The 18,203-nt window shown below is 42.1% G+C and overlaps 1 protein-coding gene and 2 pseudogenes across 1 annotated transcript in view; 1 reads left to right on the top strand and 2 right to left on the bottom strand.

The window, feature by feature from the left end:
- The window catches only part of AFF4 (AF4/FMR2 family member 4), an 88,776-nt gene that overhangs the window by 13,728 nt on the left and 56,845 nt on the right, over positions 1–18,203 (top strand). The window contains exons 2-4 of the mRNA XM_025387565.1: positions 11,359–11,485; positions 13,281–14,075; positions 16,013–16,057. Of these exons, the coding sequence (XP_025243350.1) occupies positions 11,363–11,485; positions 13,281–14,075; positions 16,013–16,057 (963 nt within the window). The 5' untranslated portion in view covers positions 11,359–11,362. The remainder of the gene's footprint in view (positions 1–11,358; positions 11,486–13,280; positions 14,076–16,012; positions 16,058–18,203) is intronic.
- LOC112625959 lies at positions 1,786–2,017 on the bottom strand (annotated as a pseudogene).
- On the bottom strand, positions 5,481–6,917 carry LOC112627075 (annotated as a pseudogene).

Here is an 18,203-nt window from a genome sequence, read left to right as displayed (position 1 = left end):
TGCCTCAGCCTCCCAAAGTGCTGGGATTACAGGTGTGAACATTGCACCCGGCCAGGCCCAGCTAATTTTTTGTATTTTTAGTTGAGATGGGATTTCACTATGTTGGCCGGGCTGGTCTCGAACTCCTGACCTCGTGATCCAACCGCCTCGGCTTCCCAGAGTACTGGGATTACAGGCGTGAGCCACCTTGCCCGGCCGCTTTTTATTTTCATTTATTTATTTTTGAGACCAGGTCTTGCTCTGTTGTTGGCCGAGCTGGAGTGCAGTGGCACAAACATAGCTCACTGCAGCCTCAAACTCCTGGGCTCAAGTGGTCCTTCTGCCTCAGTCTCCAAGTAGCTAGGACTACAGGCATGCACCACCTTGCCTGGCTAATTTTTACTTCTTTTTTTGAGATGGAGTCTCGCTCTAGGGCAGTGGCGCCATCTCTGCTCACTGCAAGCTCCGCCTCCCGGGTTCATGCCATTCTCCCGCCTCAGCCTCCAGAGTAGCCGGGACTACAGGCACCCGCCATCACGCCTGGCTAATTTTTGTGTGTGTGTATGTTTTTAGTAGAGACCAGGTTTCACCGTGTTAGCCAGGATGGTCTCGATCTCCTGACCTCATGATCTGCCTGCCTCGGCCTCCCGAAGTGCTGGGATTATAGGCTTGAGCCACCGTGCCCGGCCTAACTTTTACATTTTTTAAGAGATGAGGTCTCACTTTGTTTCCCAGGCTGGTCTGGAACTCCTGGGCTCGAGTGGTCCTTCCACATTGGCCTCCCAAAGTGCTGAGATTGCAGGTGTGAGCCACTGGGCCTGGCCCATCGTTTCTTAAAGCAGAAAAATAATTTATTCCAAAAGATGGCATGAGCCTGTAGTCTGAGCTACTCTGAAGGCTGTGGCAGGAGGATTGCTTGAGCCAAGGAGTTTGAAACAAGCCTGGGCAACATGGCAAGACCCATCTCAAAAAAAAAAAAAAGACAAAAGATGGCAGAAATAAGATTTTCATCCTGAAAATATAATTTGGTGTAGTTTTGTTGGGACAGATCTTCCCTCTCAATATGCCTTCCTAGCGACTGCCCCACTGGAGTCTTGTTTGCCTAATAGCAGTTTTTAGACCCTTCACTGATTCCCATGTTTTTTTTTTTTTTTTTTTTTTTTGAGATGGAGTCTCGCTTTGTCACCCAGGCTGGAGTGCAGTGGCAGGATCTCAGCTCACTGCAAGCTCCGCCTCCCGGGTTCACACCATTCTCCTGCCTCAGCCTCCCGAGTAGTTGGGACTACAGGCGCCCGCCACCTCGCCTGGCTAGTTTTTTGTATTTTTTAGTAGAGACGGGGTTTCACCGGGTTAGCCAGGATGGTCTCGATCTCCTGACCTTGTGATCCGCCCGTCTCAGCCTCCCAAAGTGCTGGGATTACAGGCTTGAGCCACCGCGCCCGGCCTGATTCCCATGTTTTGATAAGGCAAGAGCCATCTTCAAATCTATAAATTCCAATCTATAAATTAATACATTTCTCAGAAGAGAGCATCTTCTGACTTACAGGAGTCCATAAACATTGTGTGGAATCAGCATAGTTTAGGTTAAGTACACACATAATTCATCAAAGTGTAAATCAGGTGAAGGAAAAAAATACTGCATTGTGAGAAAGAAAATTCAATTGTGTTATGAACATTTAAGGCAGCTGATGCCCTAAATAGGCAAAGTCAAAGAAGGTGGCCTGCATTTGGAGGTAATTTTGCATCCAAAAAGGGATTTACTTTCTTGATTTCAATCACTGAACACTGTAGAACATGTCTTCTTCCTCAAGGCCAATGTTGCTTCAGATACCAGGTGGTTTCATCTTTCAAGCATGTTGCGTAGAGAGGGTTGCACTGGGCCAGAATTGCAGTCAGCCAAAAGAGAGCAGCAAACTGAACAGGTCACCGTCATGGTGATGATAACTCCCCAGTTAGGCCCCTTAGGGATGAACCAGGGCACAAAGAAGCCAACAAAGCCCCAGGACATGCTCATCTCTGTGAGGCCATGATACACCATGTTTGCTGCTGGAGCTGCCTCTCTCTGATTTTTAGTATTCTGTTTTTTAATCTTTGTCCATTAAGACAAGATTATTTGTGAATGGAAATTAGGATTGTGGGGAGTCATAGAACTTCATGAAATACTTGTGAGGAATGGGAAAAAGCATTCATCAGAGAAAAATAGTACAGTTTCACTTTGGGAGGCCGAGGCGGGCAGATCATGAGGTCAGGAGATTGAGACCATCTTGGCCAACATGATGAAACCCTGTCTCTATTAAAGTACAAAAGATTAGCTGGGCATGGTGGCATGCGCCTGTAGTCCTAGCTACTCGGGAGGCTGAGACACAGGAATTGCTTGAACACAGGAGGTGGAGGTTGCAGTGAGCCGAGATCGTGCCACTGCACTTGCCAGAGCAAGACTCCATCTCAAAAAAAAAAAAAAAAAAAAAAAAACACAATTTCTGGGAAACTTTGAGGGTCCAATTGACAGTGATTTATGAAATACAATGAGAAATTCAGATAATACATAAGGATGTGATGAAGGAAGCAAAAATGTGTGGAATTGTTATCTTTGCTTTCATGTTTTTCACTACATTATTTTAAACCTGAAGGCTATAGAAGTCTCATGACTAACTTTGGGGCAAAGGTCCTTCTGTGCTAAATATTGTCTTGGGACGTGATGTTTTGTTATTGGCTTTGATCTCTAAGTGTACAACCTTTGTTTCCCTGACTTGTAGGAAGGGACCTCTTCAGACTGTCTCATGGGTAGAGAAATCCTACCAAATGAGGCCAAGAGGGATTACGTACTGTTGAGACTTTGTGCTTTAACATAGTGCATTGTGGTAAAGTTACAGTTTAATAGCAGTTGTAATATACTGGATTTGAAAATAATTGAAATCTTAGCTTAAACCTCATTTTGACTTTCAGAGTTTAAATCACTTAATAATCTTATAACTGAATGGCTCCGTTTTTCAGTAGGATAGTTATTCTAAGACACTAAGTGAAAAAAAAAATTGTAACAAATTCTGACCTCCACTTGAATGGGGAAAGTTAGAGTACACATTTTACACTAAACTGTTTTCTTTTCTTTTTTTTTTTTTGGGACAGAATCTCACTCTGTTGTGCAGGCTAAAGTGGAGTGGCACAATCTTGGCTCACTGCAACTTTCGCCTCCCAGATTCAAATGATTCTCTTGCCTCAGCCTCCCGAATAGCTGGGACCACAGGTGCATGTCACCACACCTGGCTAATTTTTGTAGTTTTAGTAGAGATGGGGTTTGGCCATGTTGGCCAGGCTGGTCTCGAATATGTGACTTCAAGTGATCCACTGCCTCAGCCTCCCAAAGTGCTGGGATTACGGGTGTGAGCCATAACGCTCGGCTGTTTTAAATTTTTTAAAATTAAAATTGTAAAAAGTCACGAAGTGTTTTATATACTTATTTAATTTATTTATTTGAGACAGAGTCTTATTCTGTCGTCACAAAGTGCAGTGGTGTGATCTTGGCTCACTGCAACCTCTGCCTCCCGGTTCAAGCAATTCTTGTGCCTCCACCTCCCAAGTAGCTGGGACTATAGGAGCACGCCACCACGCCTGACCTAAAATGTTTTATAACTAATGTATGTGTTTATAAAAAAATTATAGAATGAATGTAATTCATAGGAATACGCATTTAAATTTTTATTTTTACGGTGTACTAATTTTTTTATTGTGGCAAAATATATATAACATAAAATGTACTATTTTAATAATTTTACATATACAATTCAGTGGCATTAAGTACATTCACAGTATTGTACAATCATCAACACTGTTTCCAGAACTTTTTCATCATCCCAAACAGAACCTCCCCACCTCTATTCTATTTTCTGTCTCTATGAATTTGTCTATTCCAGGTGCCTCATATTACGTAGAATCATACAATATGTGTCCTTTTGTGTCTAACTTATTTCACATAGCATAATGTTTTCAAGGTTCATCTATGTTGTAGCATGTATCAGAATTTCATTCCTTATGGCTAAACAGTATTCCATTGTATATATATACCACATTTTGCTTCTCTGTGTTGATGGATCACCATCTGTTGATGGATATTTGGGTTGTTTCCATCTTTTGGCTATTGTGAATGATACCACTGTGAACATTGGTGTACATGGATCTGTTTGAGTCTCTGCTTTCAGTTCCTTTGGATATATTCCTAGGAGTAAAATTGCTGGATCCTACAGTAATTATTTGTTAAAGTTTTTGAGGAACTGCCAGTCCATAGCAGCTGCACCATTGCACATTCCCACCAGCAGTGCACAAAGGTTCCAATTTGTCTACATCCTCACCAACATGTGTTGTTTTGTGATTTCGTTTTTATCATAGCCATCCTAATGGGTGTGGAGTGATATTGTGGGTTTTTTTCTCATTAAACTTTACTTGTTTATTCTTTTTTTGAGACGGAGTTTTGCTCTTGTTGCCCAGGCTGCAGTGCAATGGCGCAACTTGACTCACCGCAACCTCCGCCTCCTGGGTTCAAGTGATTCTCCTGCCTCAGCCTCCCGAGTAGCTGGGATTACAGGCGTGTGCCACCACACCTGGCTAATTTTGTATTTTTAGTAGAGACGGGGTTTTTCCACGTTGGTCAGGCTAGTCGCGAACTCCTGACCTCAGGTGATCCGCCCGCCTCAGCCTCCCAAAGTGCTAGGATTACAGGCGTGAGCCACCGTGCCCGGCCTGTTTATTTTTATTTTTATTTTTATTTTATTTCATTTTATTTTATTTTGAGATAGAGTCTTGCTCTGTCGCCCAGGCTGGAGTGTAGTGCAGTGGTGCAATCTCGGCTCACTGCAACCTCCCTCCACCTCCTAGGTTCAAGCAATTCTCCTGTCTCAGCCTCCCAAGTAGCTGGGATTACAGATGCACGCCACCATGCCCAGCTAATTTTTGTATTTTTAGTAGAGATGGGGTTTCACCATGTTGGCCAAGCTGGTCTCGAACTCCTGATCTAAGGTGATCCTCCCGCCTCGGCCTTCCGAGTGCTGGGTTTACAGGCATGAGCCACGAGCCACAGTGCCGGCCTTGTTTGTCTATTTTTAAAACTAGGCAGTCAACTGTGATAGTGAGAAGGGGTCAAAGACTAGAACAAGGAGTTCAGCCTATAACTTGACTGTGAACAATCAGTTGAGATAACTGACTACCTTGGAACCAGCCTCTTATTAAACTTTGTTTCATGGGTCTCAAAATTCTGAGATGGATTCTTGGTCCTGTTGCTTCCATTAAACAGTACTAATTTAAAAACTAGTAATTTAAAGCTGCCATGTGAAAAAAACTCAAAGTGGATCACAAAACAGTCATATTTTCCTTCTGAAAGTTTTACCATGCACTGTTATCATTAACCAGTCTCTTACTGTTAAACTTAAATGGCCAATCAAAACAAACAGTTCTGAGACTGTTCTTCTACCATTGATTGAGACTGGGGTGGCAGGTATTAGGGATGATATTCATTTAGTCTTCTGAGCTTTCTGGGCAGACTCGATGATATTGCCAGGTCCAGGAGCCTTCTTGTCCACTGTTTTTTTGTTTAATTAAAAAAAAATTTTTTTCGAGACGGAGTTTTACTCTTGTTGCCCAGGCTGGAATGCAATGGCATGGTTACAGCTCACTGCAACCTCCATCTCCCGTGTTCAAGTGATTCTCCTGCCTCAACCTCTCAAGTAGCTGGGATTACAGGCACCTGCCACCACACCTGGCTAATTTTTGTATTTTTAGTAGAGATGGGGTCTCACTCTGTTGACCAGGCTGGTCTCGAACTCCTGACCTCAGGTTATCTGCCTGCCTCAGCCTCCCAAAGTACTGGGATTACAGGCGTGAGCCACGGCACCTGGCCAGTTTTTAATTTTTTGAGAGTCTCACTCTGTCACCTAGGCTGGAGTGCAGTGGTGCTATCTTGACTTATTTGAACTTCCACCTCTCAGGCTCAAGCATTCCCCAGACCTCAGTTTCCTGAGTAGCTGGGACCACAGATGCATGCCACCACACCCAGCTAATTTTTTGTATTTTTGGTAGAGATGGGGTTTCACCATGTTGCCCAGGCTGGTCTCAAACTCCTGAGCTCAAGTGATCCTCCTGCCACAGCTTCCCAAAGTGCTGGGATTACAGGCGTGAACCACTTTGCCTGGCCTTATCCTCTGTTTTGATGACACCCACAGCAACTGGCTGTCTTGCATTATGAACAACAAAACAACCCAGAGGAGGATAGTCAGAAGCTCTCAACACACATGGGCTTGACAGGAACCATATCAAAGACGCGGGAGTATTACCAGATTTCAAGAATTTAGGGCCATCTTTCAGCTCACCACAATGGCAATCAGTCTTTCCCTTCAGCTCAGGAAACTTGCAGGCAGTGTGAGCCGTGTGGCAGTCCATTACAGGAGCATAGCCAGCACTGATTTAGATTGGGTGGTTCAGGTTAATCACCGGAGCAGTGAAGCCAGCTGCTTCCATTGGTGGGTCATTTTTCCTGTCACCAGCAACGTGGCCATGATGAACATTTTTGACAGATATGTTCTTGACGTTGAAGCCCCCATTGTTCCCAGGAAAAACTTCACTCAAAGCTTCATGGTATATTGCAACAGATTTGGCTTTAGTTGTAACATTGACTGGAGCCAAGGTGACCGCTTGCAGAGCGGTCTTTGGAGAGACAGACACAAGGGCTTGTCAGTTGGACAAGTTGGTAGTAGGATGCAATCCAGAGCGTCAAGCAGAGTGTTTACACTAACATTGCCATCTTTATAGGTGACTTTCCATCCCTTGAACCAAGGCATGTTAGCACTTGGCCCCAGCATGTTGCCATCGTTCCAACCAGAAATTGGCACAAATGCTACTGTGTTGGGGTTGTAGCCAACTTTCTTATTGTAAGTGCTGACTTCCTTAACCATTTCCCTGTATCTCTTCTGTCTGTAGGGTGGCTAAGTGGAATCCATTTTGTTAACTCCAACAATTAGTTGTTTCACACCCAGTGTGTAAGTCAGAAGGAGATGCCAGCTTCAAATTCACCAGCTGCAACAATCAGGGTAGCACAGTCAGCCTGAGATGTGCCTGTGATCATGTTTTTTTTAAATGTCTTTGTCTTGGGGCATCAACTAGTTACATAATACTTTCTGGCCTTAAGTTCCCACAGGGAACTATCATCAGTACCACCACCCTCACACTTAGCTTTCAGTTTATCCAAGACCCAGGTGTACTTGAAGGACCCCTTTCCCATCTCAGTAGCCTTGTAGAGACTGGGTCTCATCATGTGGCCCAAGGTGGTCTTGAACTCCTGAGCTCAAGGGATCCTCATGCCTTGGCCTCCCAGAGTCCTGGGATTACAGGCATGAGCCACTGTACCCAGGTGATAAATGGTGTTTTGGCAAGCGGCAGGATTAATACTATCTGACATGGGCCGAGTGCAGTGGCTCACACCTGTAATCCCAGCACTTTGGGAGGCTGAGGCGGGTGGATCACCTGAGGTTGGGAGTTTGAGACTAGCCTGACCAACATGTAGAAACCCTGTCTCTACTTAAAATACAAAATTAGTCTAGCATGGTGGCACATGCCTGTAATCCGAGCTACTCAGGAGGCAGGAGAATCACTTGAACCCAGGAGGTGAAGGTTGCGGTGAGCCCTGATGGTGCCATTGCACTCCAGCCTGGGCAACAAGAGCGAAACTCCCGTCTTGGGGGGGAAAAAAAAAAGGTCAAAAGGACTGAGTTTAGGGGGCTTCCAGAAAGGTAAGCTAGAACATGTTAATGTTCTGAGGGGGTGGCACACCATTCTCCAAGGGAGTTGAAGCTCCTACAACATTGTACATCTCACCTCTGTAACTCTTTATTTTACTGTTTATTTATATCCTTTAAAATAACATTTGTAAGAGTCCAGTGACCAGGTTTCCATTCATTCTGTGAGCTTCTCTAACAAATTATTAAAACCAAAGGAAGGGATTGCAGAATCCCGATTTTTAGCCAGTTGGTCAGAAGCACAGGTAAAACAACCTGGGACTTGGGATTGACATCAACAGTGGGGGGCAGCCTTAGGGACTGAACCCTCACTCAGCCTATGGGGTCTGACATTATCTCTAGGTAGGAGATAGAGGACACCCAGCTGGTATTTTCTGAAGAGTTGATTGCTTACTTTTTTTTTTAATTTGAGGTGGAGTCTTGCTCTGTCGCCCAGGCTGGAGTGCACTGGTGTGATCTTGGCTCACTGCAACCTCTGCCTCCCGGGTTCAAGTGATTCTCCTGCCTCAGCCTCCCAAGTAGCTGGGATTATAGGCACCTGCCACCACGCCTGGCTAATTTTTGTATTTGTGGTAGAGATGGGGTTTCACCATGTTGGCCAGGCTGATCTTGAATTCTTGACCTCAGGTGATCCGCCTGCCTCAGCCTCCCAAAGTGCTGAGATTACAGTAGTGAGCCACGGCACCCGACCTAATTATTACAGTGAGTTAATTTAGTTCTTAGCTTCCTGGTAGCCAGTTAAAAAAAAAAAAAAACAGTTTCTTTGGTGTTGAATTACAGAAATAATTTTATTATGGGAATCACCTATTTTTACAAGAGATATAGAAATATTTCCTGAATGATGATTTTAGTGCTGCTCAATCTATAAAATTAAATCATACTTTATTTTTTGTTTTTATTTTTTTGAGATGGAGTCTTGCTGTTGTCACCCAGGCTGGAGTCCAGTGGCACAATCTTGACTCACTGCAGCCTCCGCCTCCCAGGTTCAAGCAGTTCTCCTGTCTCAGCCTCCTGAGTAGCTGGGATTACAGGCACCTGCTACCTTGGCAGGCTACTTTTTTGTATTTTGTAGTAGAGATGGGGTTTCACTGTGTTGGCCAGGCTGGTCTTGAACTCCTTACCTCCAGTGATCCGCCCGCCTCGGCCTCTCAAAGTGCTGGGATTACAGTTGTGAGCTACCGCTCCTAGCCTTAAACCATACTTTAAAGAAGTTTTCAGGCTCACGCCTGTAATCCCAGCACTTTGAGAGGCCGAGGCGGGCGGATCACCTGAGGTCAGGAATTTGAGACCAGGAGTTTGGCCAACTCGGTGAAACCCCATCTCTACTAAAAATACAAAAATTAGCCGGGCATGGTGGCAGACACCTGTAATCCCAGCTACTCAGGAGGCTGAGGCAGGAGAATTGCTTGAACCCGGGAGGTGGAGGTTGCAGTGATCTGAGATCGTGCCATTGCACTCCAGCCTGGGGGACAAGAGCGAGACTTCATCTCAAAAAAAAAAAAAAAAAGAAGTTTTCAGATGTTTCAGGATTAAAATTTAAGGAAATTGGTAGTTAACATACTCCTTAGTCTCTCAGGTATGTTGGCAGAACCATAACCCAAGAGGCCTATTTGAAGCATGGTTGTTAGTGATATAAAACTATTACTTGGTTCAAATGTGATGGAGTATAATATGTTCTTTGGTTTTGTTTTATGAATATTTAAGTTTTATTTTTGGTATTTTTTAAAGAAAGATTGAAATACTTTTTGTGGTTCTGTAGAGTGCTAAGTACTAACGAAACCAAAGAAATCCTGTTTAAGCTTATTAGAAAATTGTACACATACAAAACAATTTGAAAACATATCTGAAACACTTAGAACATTTTTTTTTTTTTTGGGAGACAGAGTCTTGTTCTGTCTCCCAGGCTGGAGTCCAGTGGTGGCACAATCTTGGCTCACTGTAACTTCTGCCTCCCAGGTTCAAGTGATTCTCCTGCCTGAGCCTCCCAAGAAGCTGAGATTACAGGCGTGCGCCACCACACCTGGCTAATTTTTTTATTTTTAGTGGAGATGTGGTTTTGTCATGTTGGCTAGGCAGGTCAAGTGATTCTCCCACCTGGGGTCCCTTCTTTTTTTTTTTTCCTAAACATTAAATTGCTTTTATTGCGTGACACTTAGTATGCAAATCAGGAAGTTTTAATTTTAAATGTTTGCTTTCACTAATTCTAACCACTGATTAAAGGCCTCAAAAGTACAGTATTGAGGCAGGCTTGGTGGCTCTCATGCCTGTAATCCCAGCACTTTGGGAGGCCAAGGCGGGAGGATCGCTTGCGGTCAGGAGTTCAGGCCAGCCTGGCCAACATGGTAAAATCTTGTCTCTACTAAAAATAAAAAAATTAGGAGAATGAGGTAGGAAAATTGCTTGAACCCGGGAGACATAGGTTGTGGTGAGCTGAGACATCACACCACCGTACTCCAGCCTGGATAATAGAGCAAGACTGTGTTCCAAAAAAAAAAAAAGAGTATAATACTGGTTTTGTTACTAATTCTAATTTTATAATTACAGTTTCTGATGAACTTTAATTTTCTGATTAGATTTATGAATTATAGGCCAGAAATGCTCCACACATATAACCTGATTGTTTCCTTCTGGGCTCCAGTGGGACTTTTAAAAAAAAAACAAAAAAAAAAACCAGGTCTGATTATTCAATATGTCTCCAGGGAAGAGTTGCAGATTCCCTGGTAATCCCTAGTGCCAGAGTTTGACAGCCTTTATTACCATTGTCTATTTAACCAAAATCCTTGCTGCTATAAATCGGCTGTATTGCTTTTGGTTTGTTCTAGTGAAAATAAGACAAACTGTCATGATTATAGAGATGGGACTTCCATTTTTTCCCCCACTCCAAAGACTTCCTTTTTCAATGCAATTTTAGTTACTGTTACTAACCCAAGTTAATTTTTGATTAACTTGGAATCAAACCTGAGTTTTGCCATTTATTGAAAACCTGGGTTTTGCCATTTATTGAGGTGTTAATTGAAATATTAATATATTTAGAGCAGAAATGTCGTTTTTTAGGGAATCTAGAGCAACAGCAAAGCTGAGGTCAAACTACCATAAGGATGGACACCAAGGAAGCTGTGTTTGGGACAAAAAGAAATCAAGATAAGGTAGATGCAAAGTAGAGAAAAGAACTGGACCCTGGGGGGAAGGGTGGTAGTTGGGAGTGGGTTATATGCTTCTAAGGGCAAAGAATAGGCAGATTTCCGAAGAGGAAGGCCCAAAAGGAAATATTGAGAATTTGTGTTCAAATACTACTTTCCCTCTGAGTGTACAAGTTTTTGCTTTTAGATAACAGAGTACTTCAAACATTGATAAAGTTAGGTGTTTTGTTGGGGTGGGTTCTAATATTCAGGGCTAATGTTTCCTTGGAATAGTTGTGGAAGACACTATTGGTATATGTTGATAAAACCGTTACCAAAACCCAGCTTCAGCACTAATGCCTGTTTTTACTTGGAGGTCAAAAGGGAATCTGTGATTGAAGTGTTAAACTGACAAAATCTGTACAGAATATTTAATTTTTCCTTTTATTTTTGTGATACAAAGACTGTGTTTCTTTTCATAGCAACATGAACCGTGAAGACCGGAATGTGCTGCGTATGAAAGAACGGGAAAGGCGGAATCAGGAAATTCAGCAGGGTGAAGACGCCTTCCCACCTAGCTCTCCTCTCTTTGCAGAGCCATACAAAGTTGTAAGTTGCCCTTCTGTGAATGTTTTTTTCCCATTAGCATGACATTTTTGCTTTTAAAATATTTCATATTTGAATGTTTATATTAGAAAAGAATTACTGTGAATACCACTTAACATTTTTTTTCCTGTCCTTTACATAGAACATACTTTTTTGGGGATAAACTTTTCTTTGGAGTATGTTATGCTTACAGACAAATACACAAAATAGGTGTTACGGCTTGAAGAATTTTCACAGCATCAACAGCTTCATACAGCTCAGATCAAGAAATAGAACGTTACTAGCACCCTAAAAGTCATCTTCCAACCCACCTCCTATTGCTGTCTTGTGTTCTTAAAAATGTGTTCTGAGTTGGCTCACACATTTATCTCTATTTTCCTAGTTGTGCTACTAACTATGGGCGGGTACTTCACCATTCTGAGCCTTGAATTAAATTAGAATTTTGTGACTCAATTTGCATTGTTTGATTTTTCCTAGGTGTTCTTTAAGTATGATATCAGTAAAAAATGAATATTTCGTAGATGCTTTTGTTACTCCTCACTGCCATTTGCTACTTAGTTTACAAAGTTTCGGAGATTATTAGTATGTTTGAATAAATGTGTCTTCAGTATCAGTCTGATTTTTCTATTGTTATAGACAATTATTTGGGTATCACTTGTTCGTTAAATTTTTGTTTCTGCTTGTAACTATAACATTGAATTATAAGGAATATAATATTTTCATAAACTGCCAAAATATAAGCGTTAGCTAATCTGCTGGCCTGTGGAACGTAATTTTATAAAGGCAGATTACTTTACTGTTCTTCAAAAGACTTTTTTTTTTGAGACACAGTCTCGGTCTTTCGTCCAGGCTGGAGTGCCATGTCATGATCTCGGCTCGTTGCCACCGCTAACTTCTGGGTTCAAGTGATTCTTCTGCCTCAGCCTCCCGAGTAGCTGGGATTGCAGGCATGCACCACCTTGCCCGGCTAATTTTTTTTTTTGGAGGTGGAGTCTTACTGGAGTGCAATGACACAATCTTGGCTCACTGCAACCTTCACTTCCTGGGTTCAAGCAATTCTCCTGCCTCAGCCTCCTGAGTAGCTAGGATTACAGGCATCTGCCATCACGCCTAGCTAATTTTTGTATTTTTAGTAGAAACAGGGTTTCACCATGTTGGCCAGGCTGGTCTTCAACTCCTGACCTCAGGTGATCTGCCTGCCTTGGCCTCCCAAAGTGCTAGTATTACAGGTGTGAGCCACCATGTCCAGCCACGCCTGGCTAACTTACGTATTTTTGCTAGAAATGGGTTTTCACCATGTTGGCCAGGCTGGTCTGGAACTCCTGACATTAGGTGATCTGTCCGCCTCAGCCTCCGAAAGTGCTGGGATTACAGGTATGAGCCACTGCACCTGGCCCTTCAAAATATTTTGTGAATTTAAAAGACAAGAGTCTTGCTATGTTACCCATGCTGGAGTGCAGTTGCTGTTCACAGGTGAAATCATAGTGCACTGGAGCCTCAAAATCTTGGAATCGAGCAATCCTCCTGCCTCAGCTGCACAGGGTAGCTGAAAGTACAGGCACATGCCACTGCACTCGGATTATATTTTAGTATGGTTATTTTTAGGCACTTTTCAATGATTTTTTTTTTCACTACAGACTGATACATTTGGAGTATGCTTCAAGGTATTAATGTTAAGATATGAGGTAAAGCCTTCCTTTGAAAAGCCCCTTTCCATTCGAAGTTTGGAAAATTAGTTCAGAAGCATATTTTATTTCTGATTATGCTCATTGTATAATTTTATTTTTATTTTTTGTAGACTAGCAAAGAAGATAAGTTATCAAGTCGTATTCAGAGTATGCTTGGAAACTACGATGAAATGAAGGATTTCATAGGAGACAGATCTATACCAAAGCTTGTTGCAATTCCCAAGCCTACAGTACCAACATCAGCAGATGAAAAATCTAACCCAAATTTCTTTGAACAGAGACATGGAGGCTCTCATCAGAGTAGCAAATGGACTCCAGTAGGACCCGCACCCAGCACTTCTCAGTCTCAGAAGCGGTCTTCAGGCTTACAGAGCGGACATAGTAGCCAGCGGACCAGTGCAGGTAGCAGTAGTGGCACTAACAGTAGTGGTCAGAGGCATGACCGTGAGTCATATAACAGTAGTGGGAGCAGCAGCCGGAAAAAAGGCCAGCATGGATCAGAACACTCCAAATCACGTTCTTCCAGCCCTGGAAAACCCCAGGCTGTTTCTTCATTAAGCTCTAGTCATTCCAGGTCTCATGGGAATGATCACCATAGCAAGGAACATCAACGCTCCAAATCACCTCGGGACCCTGATGCAAACTGGGATTCTCCTTCCCGTGTACCTTTTTCAAGTGGGCAGCACTCAAATCAATCTTTCCCACCCTCATTGATGTCAAAGTCCAATTCAATGTTACAGAAACCCACTGCCTATGTGCGGCCCATGGACGGACAGGAGTCCATGGAACCAAAGCTGTCCTCTGAGCACTACAGCAGCCAATCTCACGGCAACAGCATGACTGAGCTGAAGCCCAGCAGCAAAGCACATCTCACCAAGCTGAAAATACCTTCCCAACCACTGGATGTAAGTCACACATTTAGAGCTTTTAACATTGTGACTATGTGAAGCAATTGACTGATCATGAAATTATGATTGAACTTGAACACTGCTTCTTTGCCTTAATAGTAAGGAATGTAAAAGTTGAAAGATGAAAAAAAAATGTAAAGACAGACTTGTGAGTTACTCCTAAGTGGATCCATAGATCTTTTGACTTGTCCTCTTGGGAAATGGAGAAAATGTCATTCACAGTTTTCAAATATTAAGATGACAAGTCAGTTATAGAATAAAAGAATGACCAATTGATACCTTCGATTTCTGCATTTTGATTTTATAGAACAATATACCTTTGTTGTTTAAAAACAAAATTAACTTTTCTATGCTTACATTGATACTAATGAATGAGATGCAGGTCATGGTGTATGGTTATGATAAATGGGACTTTCGGGTCTGTGGAAATGGTAATATTGTATACTTTGAATGCTATGATCATTTTCTCTGGTTGTACTTAAAGGATGGAGACAGCTGTTCCAGGTTCATAGTGATGGTTTGAAATTTAAATTGAATTGCATACCAAAGCCTTTTGGAACATTTCATTGTGAAATAGCTGAAATTATATCTTTTTTTTCAAGATGGGTATCTCATCATGTTGCCCAGGCTGGTCTGGAACTCCTGGCTTCAAGTGATCTTCTCATCTTGGCCTTCCGAAGTGTTGAGGTTATAGACATGACCATCATGCCTGGCCCAAATTTTGTCTCTCTCTCTCTCTCTCTCTTTTTTTTTTTTTTTTTTGAGACGGAGTTTCGCTGTTGTTGCCCAGGCTGGAGTGCGATGGCACGATCTCAGCTCACTGCAACCTCTACCTCCCGGGTTCAAGCAATTCTCCTGCCTCAGCCTCCCGAGTAGCTGGGATTACAGGCATGTGCCACCATGGCCGGCTGATTTTGTATTTTTAGTAGAGATGGCATTTCACCATGTTGGTCAGGCTGGTCTTGAACTCCTGACCTCACATGATCCGCCTGCCTTGGCCTCCCAAAGTGCTGGAATTACAGGCGTGAACCACCGCACCCAACCCCAAATTTTATTTTTTCATGTAGTTTGCGCAATAAAAAAAAATTTGGAAAACAATGTCAGTAGCCAAAAAATTACAACTGTTAGCTCAAAAGGGTGGAAGGAAGAATCCAGGTAATGTAAAATGCTGTTTTGCAAACGTTTAAAACATCTTTCCAGTAGCCTTGGGAAACTCACTTTGAGTGGCATTTGTTATCTAATTACTCCTCTCAAGAGAACAGTAAAATGGTAATTTGTTATTTCTTTAAACAACATGATCTTTAGAGTTTGACTTAAGTTCGGCTCTCTAATTCCTGTTTGTGCCTTAGAATAAGCAATTTGCTTTTTGTGATTTAGAAAGACTATGTAAAATGTCCATGTTTCAGACTAGTAATCTTTCAGTAATACTTGTTTAACCCATTTATGCTTAGTGTTCCATTATTGGAATGCTAAGCTCGTAGGAGTTACTTATATCCTACTGCTCAAGGTCATTGCCGAGGTCTGATTCTTCACACAAAAAATTTACAACCTCTGGCATAAATGGGTTAACTTTGTTTATGTGCAATGATGTATCTCAGTATCATGATAGATTTTATATATAGATAAGCTTAAATTTTTGGACAAGCTGCACACCTGAAAAATTACATTCTAAAAATTATTTATAATCTAAAATATAGGATAAAAAACTTAAAACATTTGCAAACTATAAAGTTCCCCCAGCTTTGTATAGTTTGGTGATTAAAATTTTCTGGTGCTTGAAAAATTTGTATTTAAGGAAATTAATCCAAAGATTCTAAACAGTGTACTGATTTAGAGTAATGGGGTCATAAATACTTTTAATAATGTTTTTAAGTCTGTGAAGCAAATACTAAAAATCTGATAAAAATCTGATGTGTGCTGCTTTTTCTCTCAAGGCATCAGCTTCTGGTGATGTGAGCTGTGTGGATGAAATCCTAAAAGTAAGTTTTTTAAAAAAAATCTTTTCAATCTCTTTAATTTTTTATGCTCTGCCACCCTCTTACCCTCTGTATTTCACAAAGGATCTGAAGCAACAGTTTGCTTATATTTGTAACTTGATTATGTCCATCATAAATAATTTACTATCTTCTTTGTTTACCATTTGCCTTCAAAGAGCTAGTTTTGTTCTTTGTGTTTTTTGTTGTTGTTGTTTTGAGATGCAGTCTCACTCTGTCGCCCAGGCTGGAGTGCAAATAGTGCGATCTCAGCTCACTGCAACCTCCACCTCCCAGATTCAAGTGATTCTTTCACCTTAGCCTCCTGAGTAGGTGGGATTACAGGCGCCCGCCATCATGCCCAGCTAATTTTTGTATTTTTGCGGAGATGGGGTTTCACCATGTTGGCCAGGCTGGCCTGGAACTCCTGACCTCAGGTGATCCACCTGCCTCGGCCTCCCAAAGTGCTGGGATTACAGGTGTGAGTCACTGCGCCCAGCCACGTTCTTTGCTTTTAAGTAAAACAGATTTTAATCTTAACACTTACTTTGCCTGGAAAATATCAACAAGCCAATTATAACCGTACTTTTTCATGCTTAACTGTTAATAATTTGAAGTGCGAAAAACTCAGTAGTTATCAGTCAAACCATTATGATCAAAATACTTTGCTTTTGTTCATCTGTACATACTGGTCAAATCTTACAGTAATAGATTTTCTTCCAGTTTTGCACATTTTGGTTTTTTTTTTTCTTTTTTTTTGATATAGAGTCTCACTCTGTTGCCCAGTCTGGAGTACAGTGGCATGATCTCGGCTCACTGTAACCTCTGCCTCCTGGGTTCAAGTGATTCTTGTGCCTCAGCTTCCTGAGTAGCTGGGATTACAGGCGCCCACCACCACGTCCAGCTAATTTTTGTATTTTTAGTAGAGATGGGGTTTCACCACATTGTCCAGGCTGGTCTTGAATTTCTGACCTTAAGTTACTCCCCCTCCCCCACCCTCCTGCCCGACCTCCCAGTGTGCTGGGATTATAGCCTGAGCCACTGCACCTGGCTGTTTTACACATTTTTTTTTTTTTTTGAACCGGAATTTTACTCTGTCACCCAGGCTGGAGTGCAATGGCATGATCTCGGCTCACTGTAACTTCCACCTCGCAGGTTCAAGTGATTCTCCTGCCTCTGCCTCCTGAGTAGCTGGGATTATAGGCACCCGCGACCAAGCCTGGCCACTTTTTTTTTTTTTTTTTTTGTAGAGATGAGGTTTCACCATGTTGGCCAGGCTGGTCTGGAACTCCTATCTGCCTGCCTTGGCCTCCCAAAGTGCTGGGATTATAGGCATGAGCCACCACGCGCAGCCAACATTTTGGATATTTAATGAAACATGTTTAAAATTGACACATGACCAAAAAGTACATTATCTATTAGAAAAAGAGAAAGTCCAGTGAATTAGTGAATGACAATGACTACGTTTTGCTTAGTGGAGAAAACTGTGAGTCACATATTACTTGTATTTTCTTGTTTTCTTTTTTTTTTTTTTTTTTTGTGAGCTTCTGAATTTGTGTCTATACTTACAATTCACTGTGAACACCTTTGAAAGACTACCTGCATTGGTTGCTTCCACTCTTTTCTTTCCCATTCCTTCCTTTAGTCCACTGTAATCTCCCTTTTACCTCTGCCATTTTCCAGAACCCGTTTCTCTATGGTCATTATCTTTCTCCCTCCATCCAGAGGCATCATTTGAGTTCTTTTTTATTCTTTCTGCTATTTATTTTTTCCTTCTGGAAACATTCTTCTTTCCTTGACTGTTTTTATGCTTCATTGTTTTTGTTTGCCTTCCACCTTTCTTGCCTCTCTTTTTTTGCCCTTTTTGGAACCCTTGTGCCTTCTCTTATCTCTTAAGTGCAGGTGCATTCTTGTAGCCTCTGCTCTTTCTGCTCTTTGTCTTGCCTTTTCCACCATTCTTGGTTTTATCTGTTTGACAGCTGTTTAGTCTTTCTCTCCTGCATTGACCTCCTTTGGGTTTTGGTTTGTCTCTTAATTGCTTCTTAGCTGAGTTTCCATTTGGATTTATTTCTCTTTGCTGCTTCAGACTCAACATGTCTAAAGCCATACTTATCAGACTTCCTTGGATTAGTAGTACACCACTTTCCCATGC

The sequence above is a fragment of the Theropithecus gelada genome, chromosome 6 (assembly GCF_003255815.1).
Source record: "Theropithecus gelada isolate Dixy chromosome 6, Tgel_1.0, whole genome shotgun sequence".
NCBI classification, from domain to species: domain Eukaryota; kingdom Metazoa; phylum Chordata; class Mammalia; order Primates; family Cercopithecidae; genus Theropithecus; species Theropithecus gelada.
This window is presented reverse-complemented; position numbering and strand designations above follow the sequence as displayed.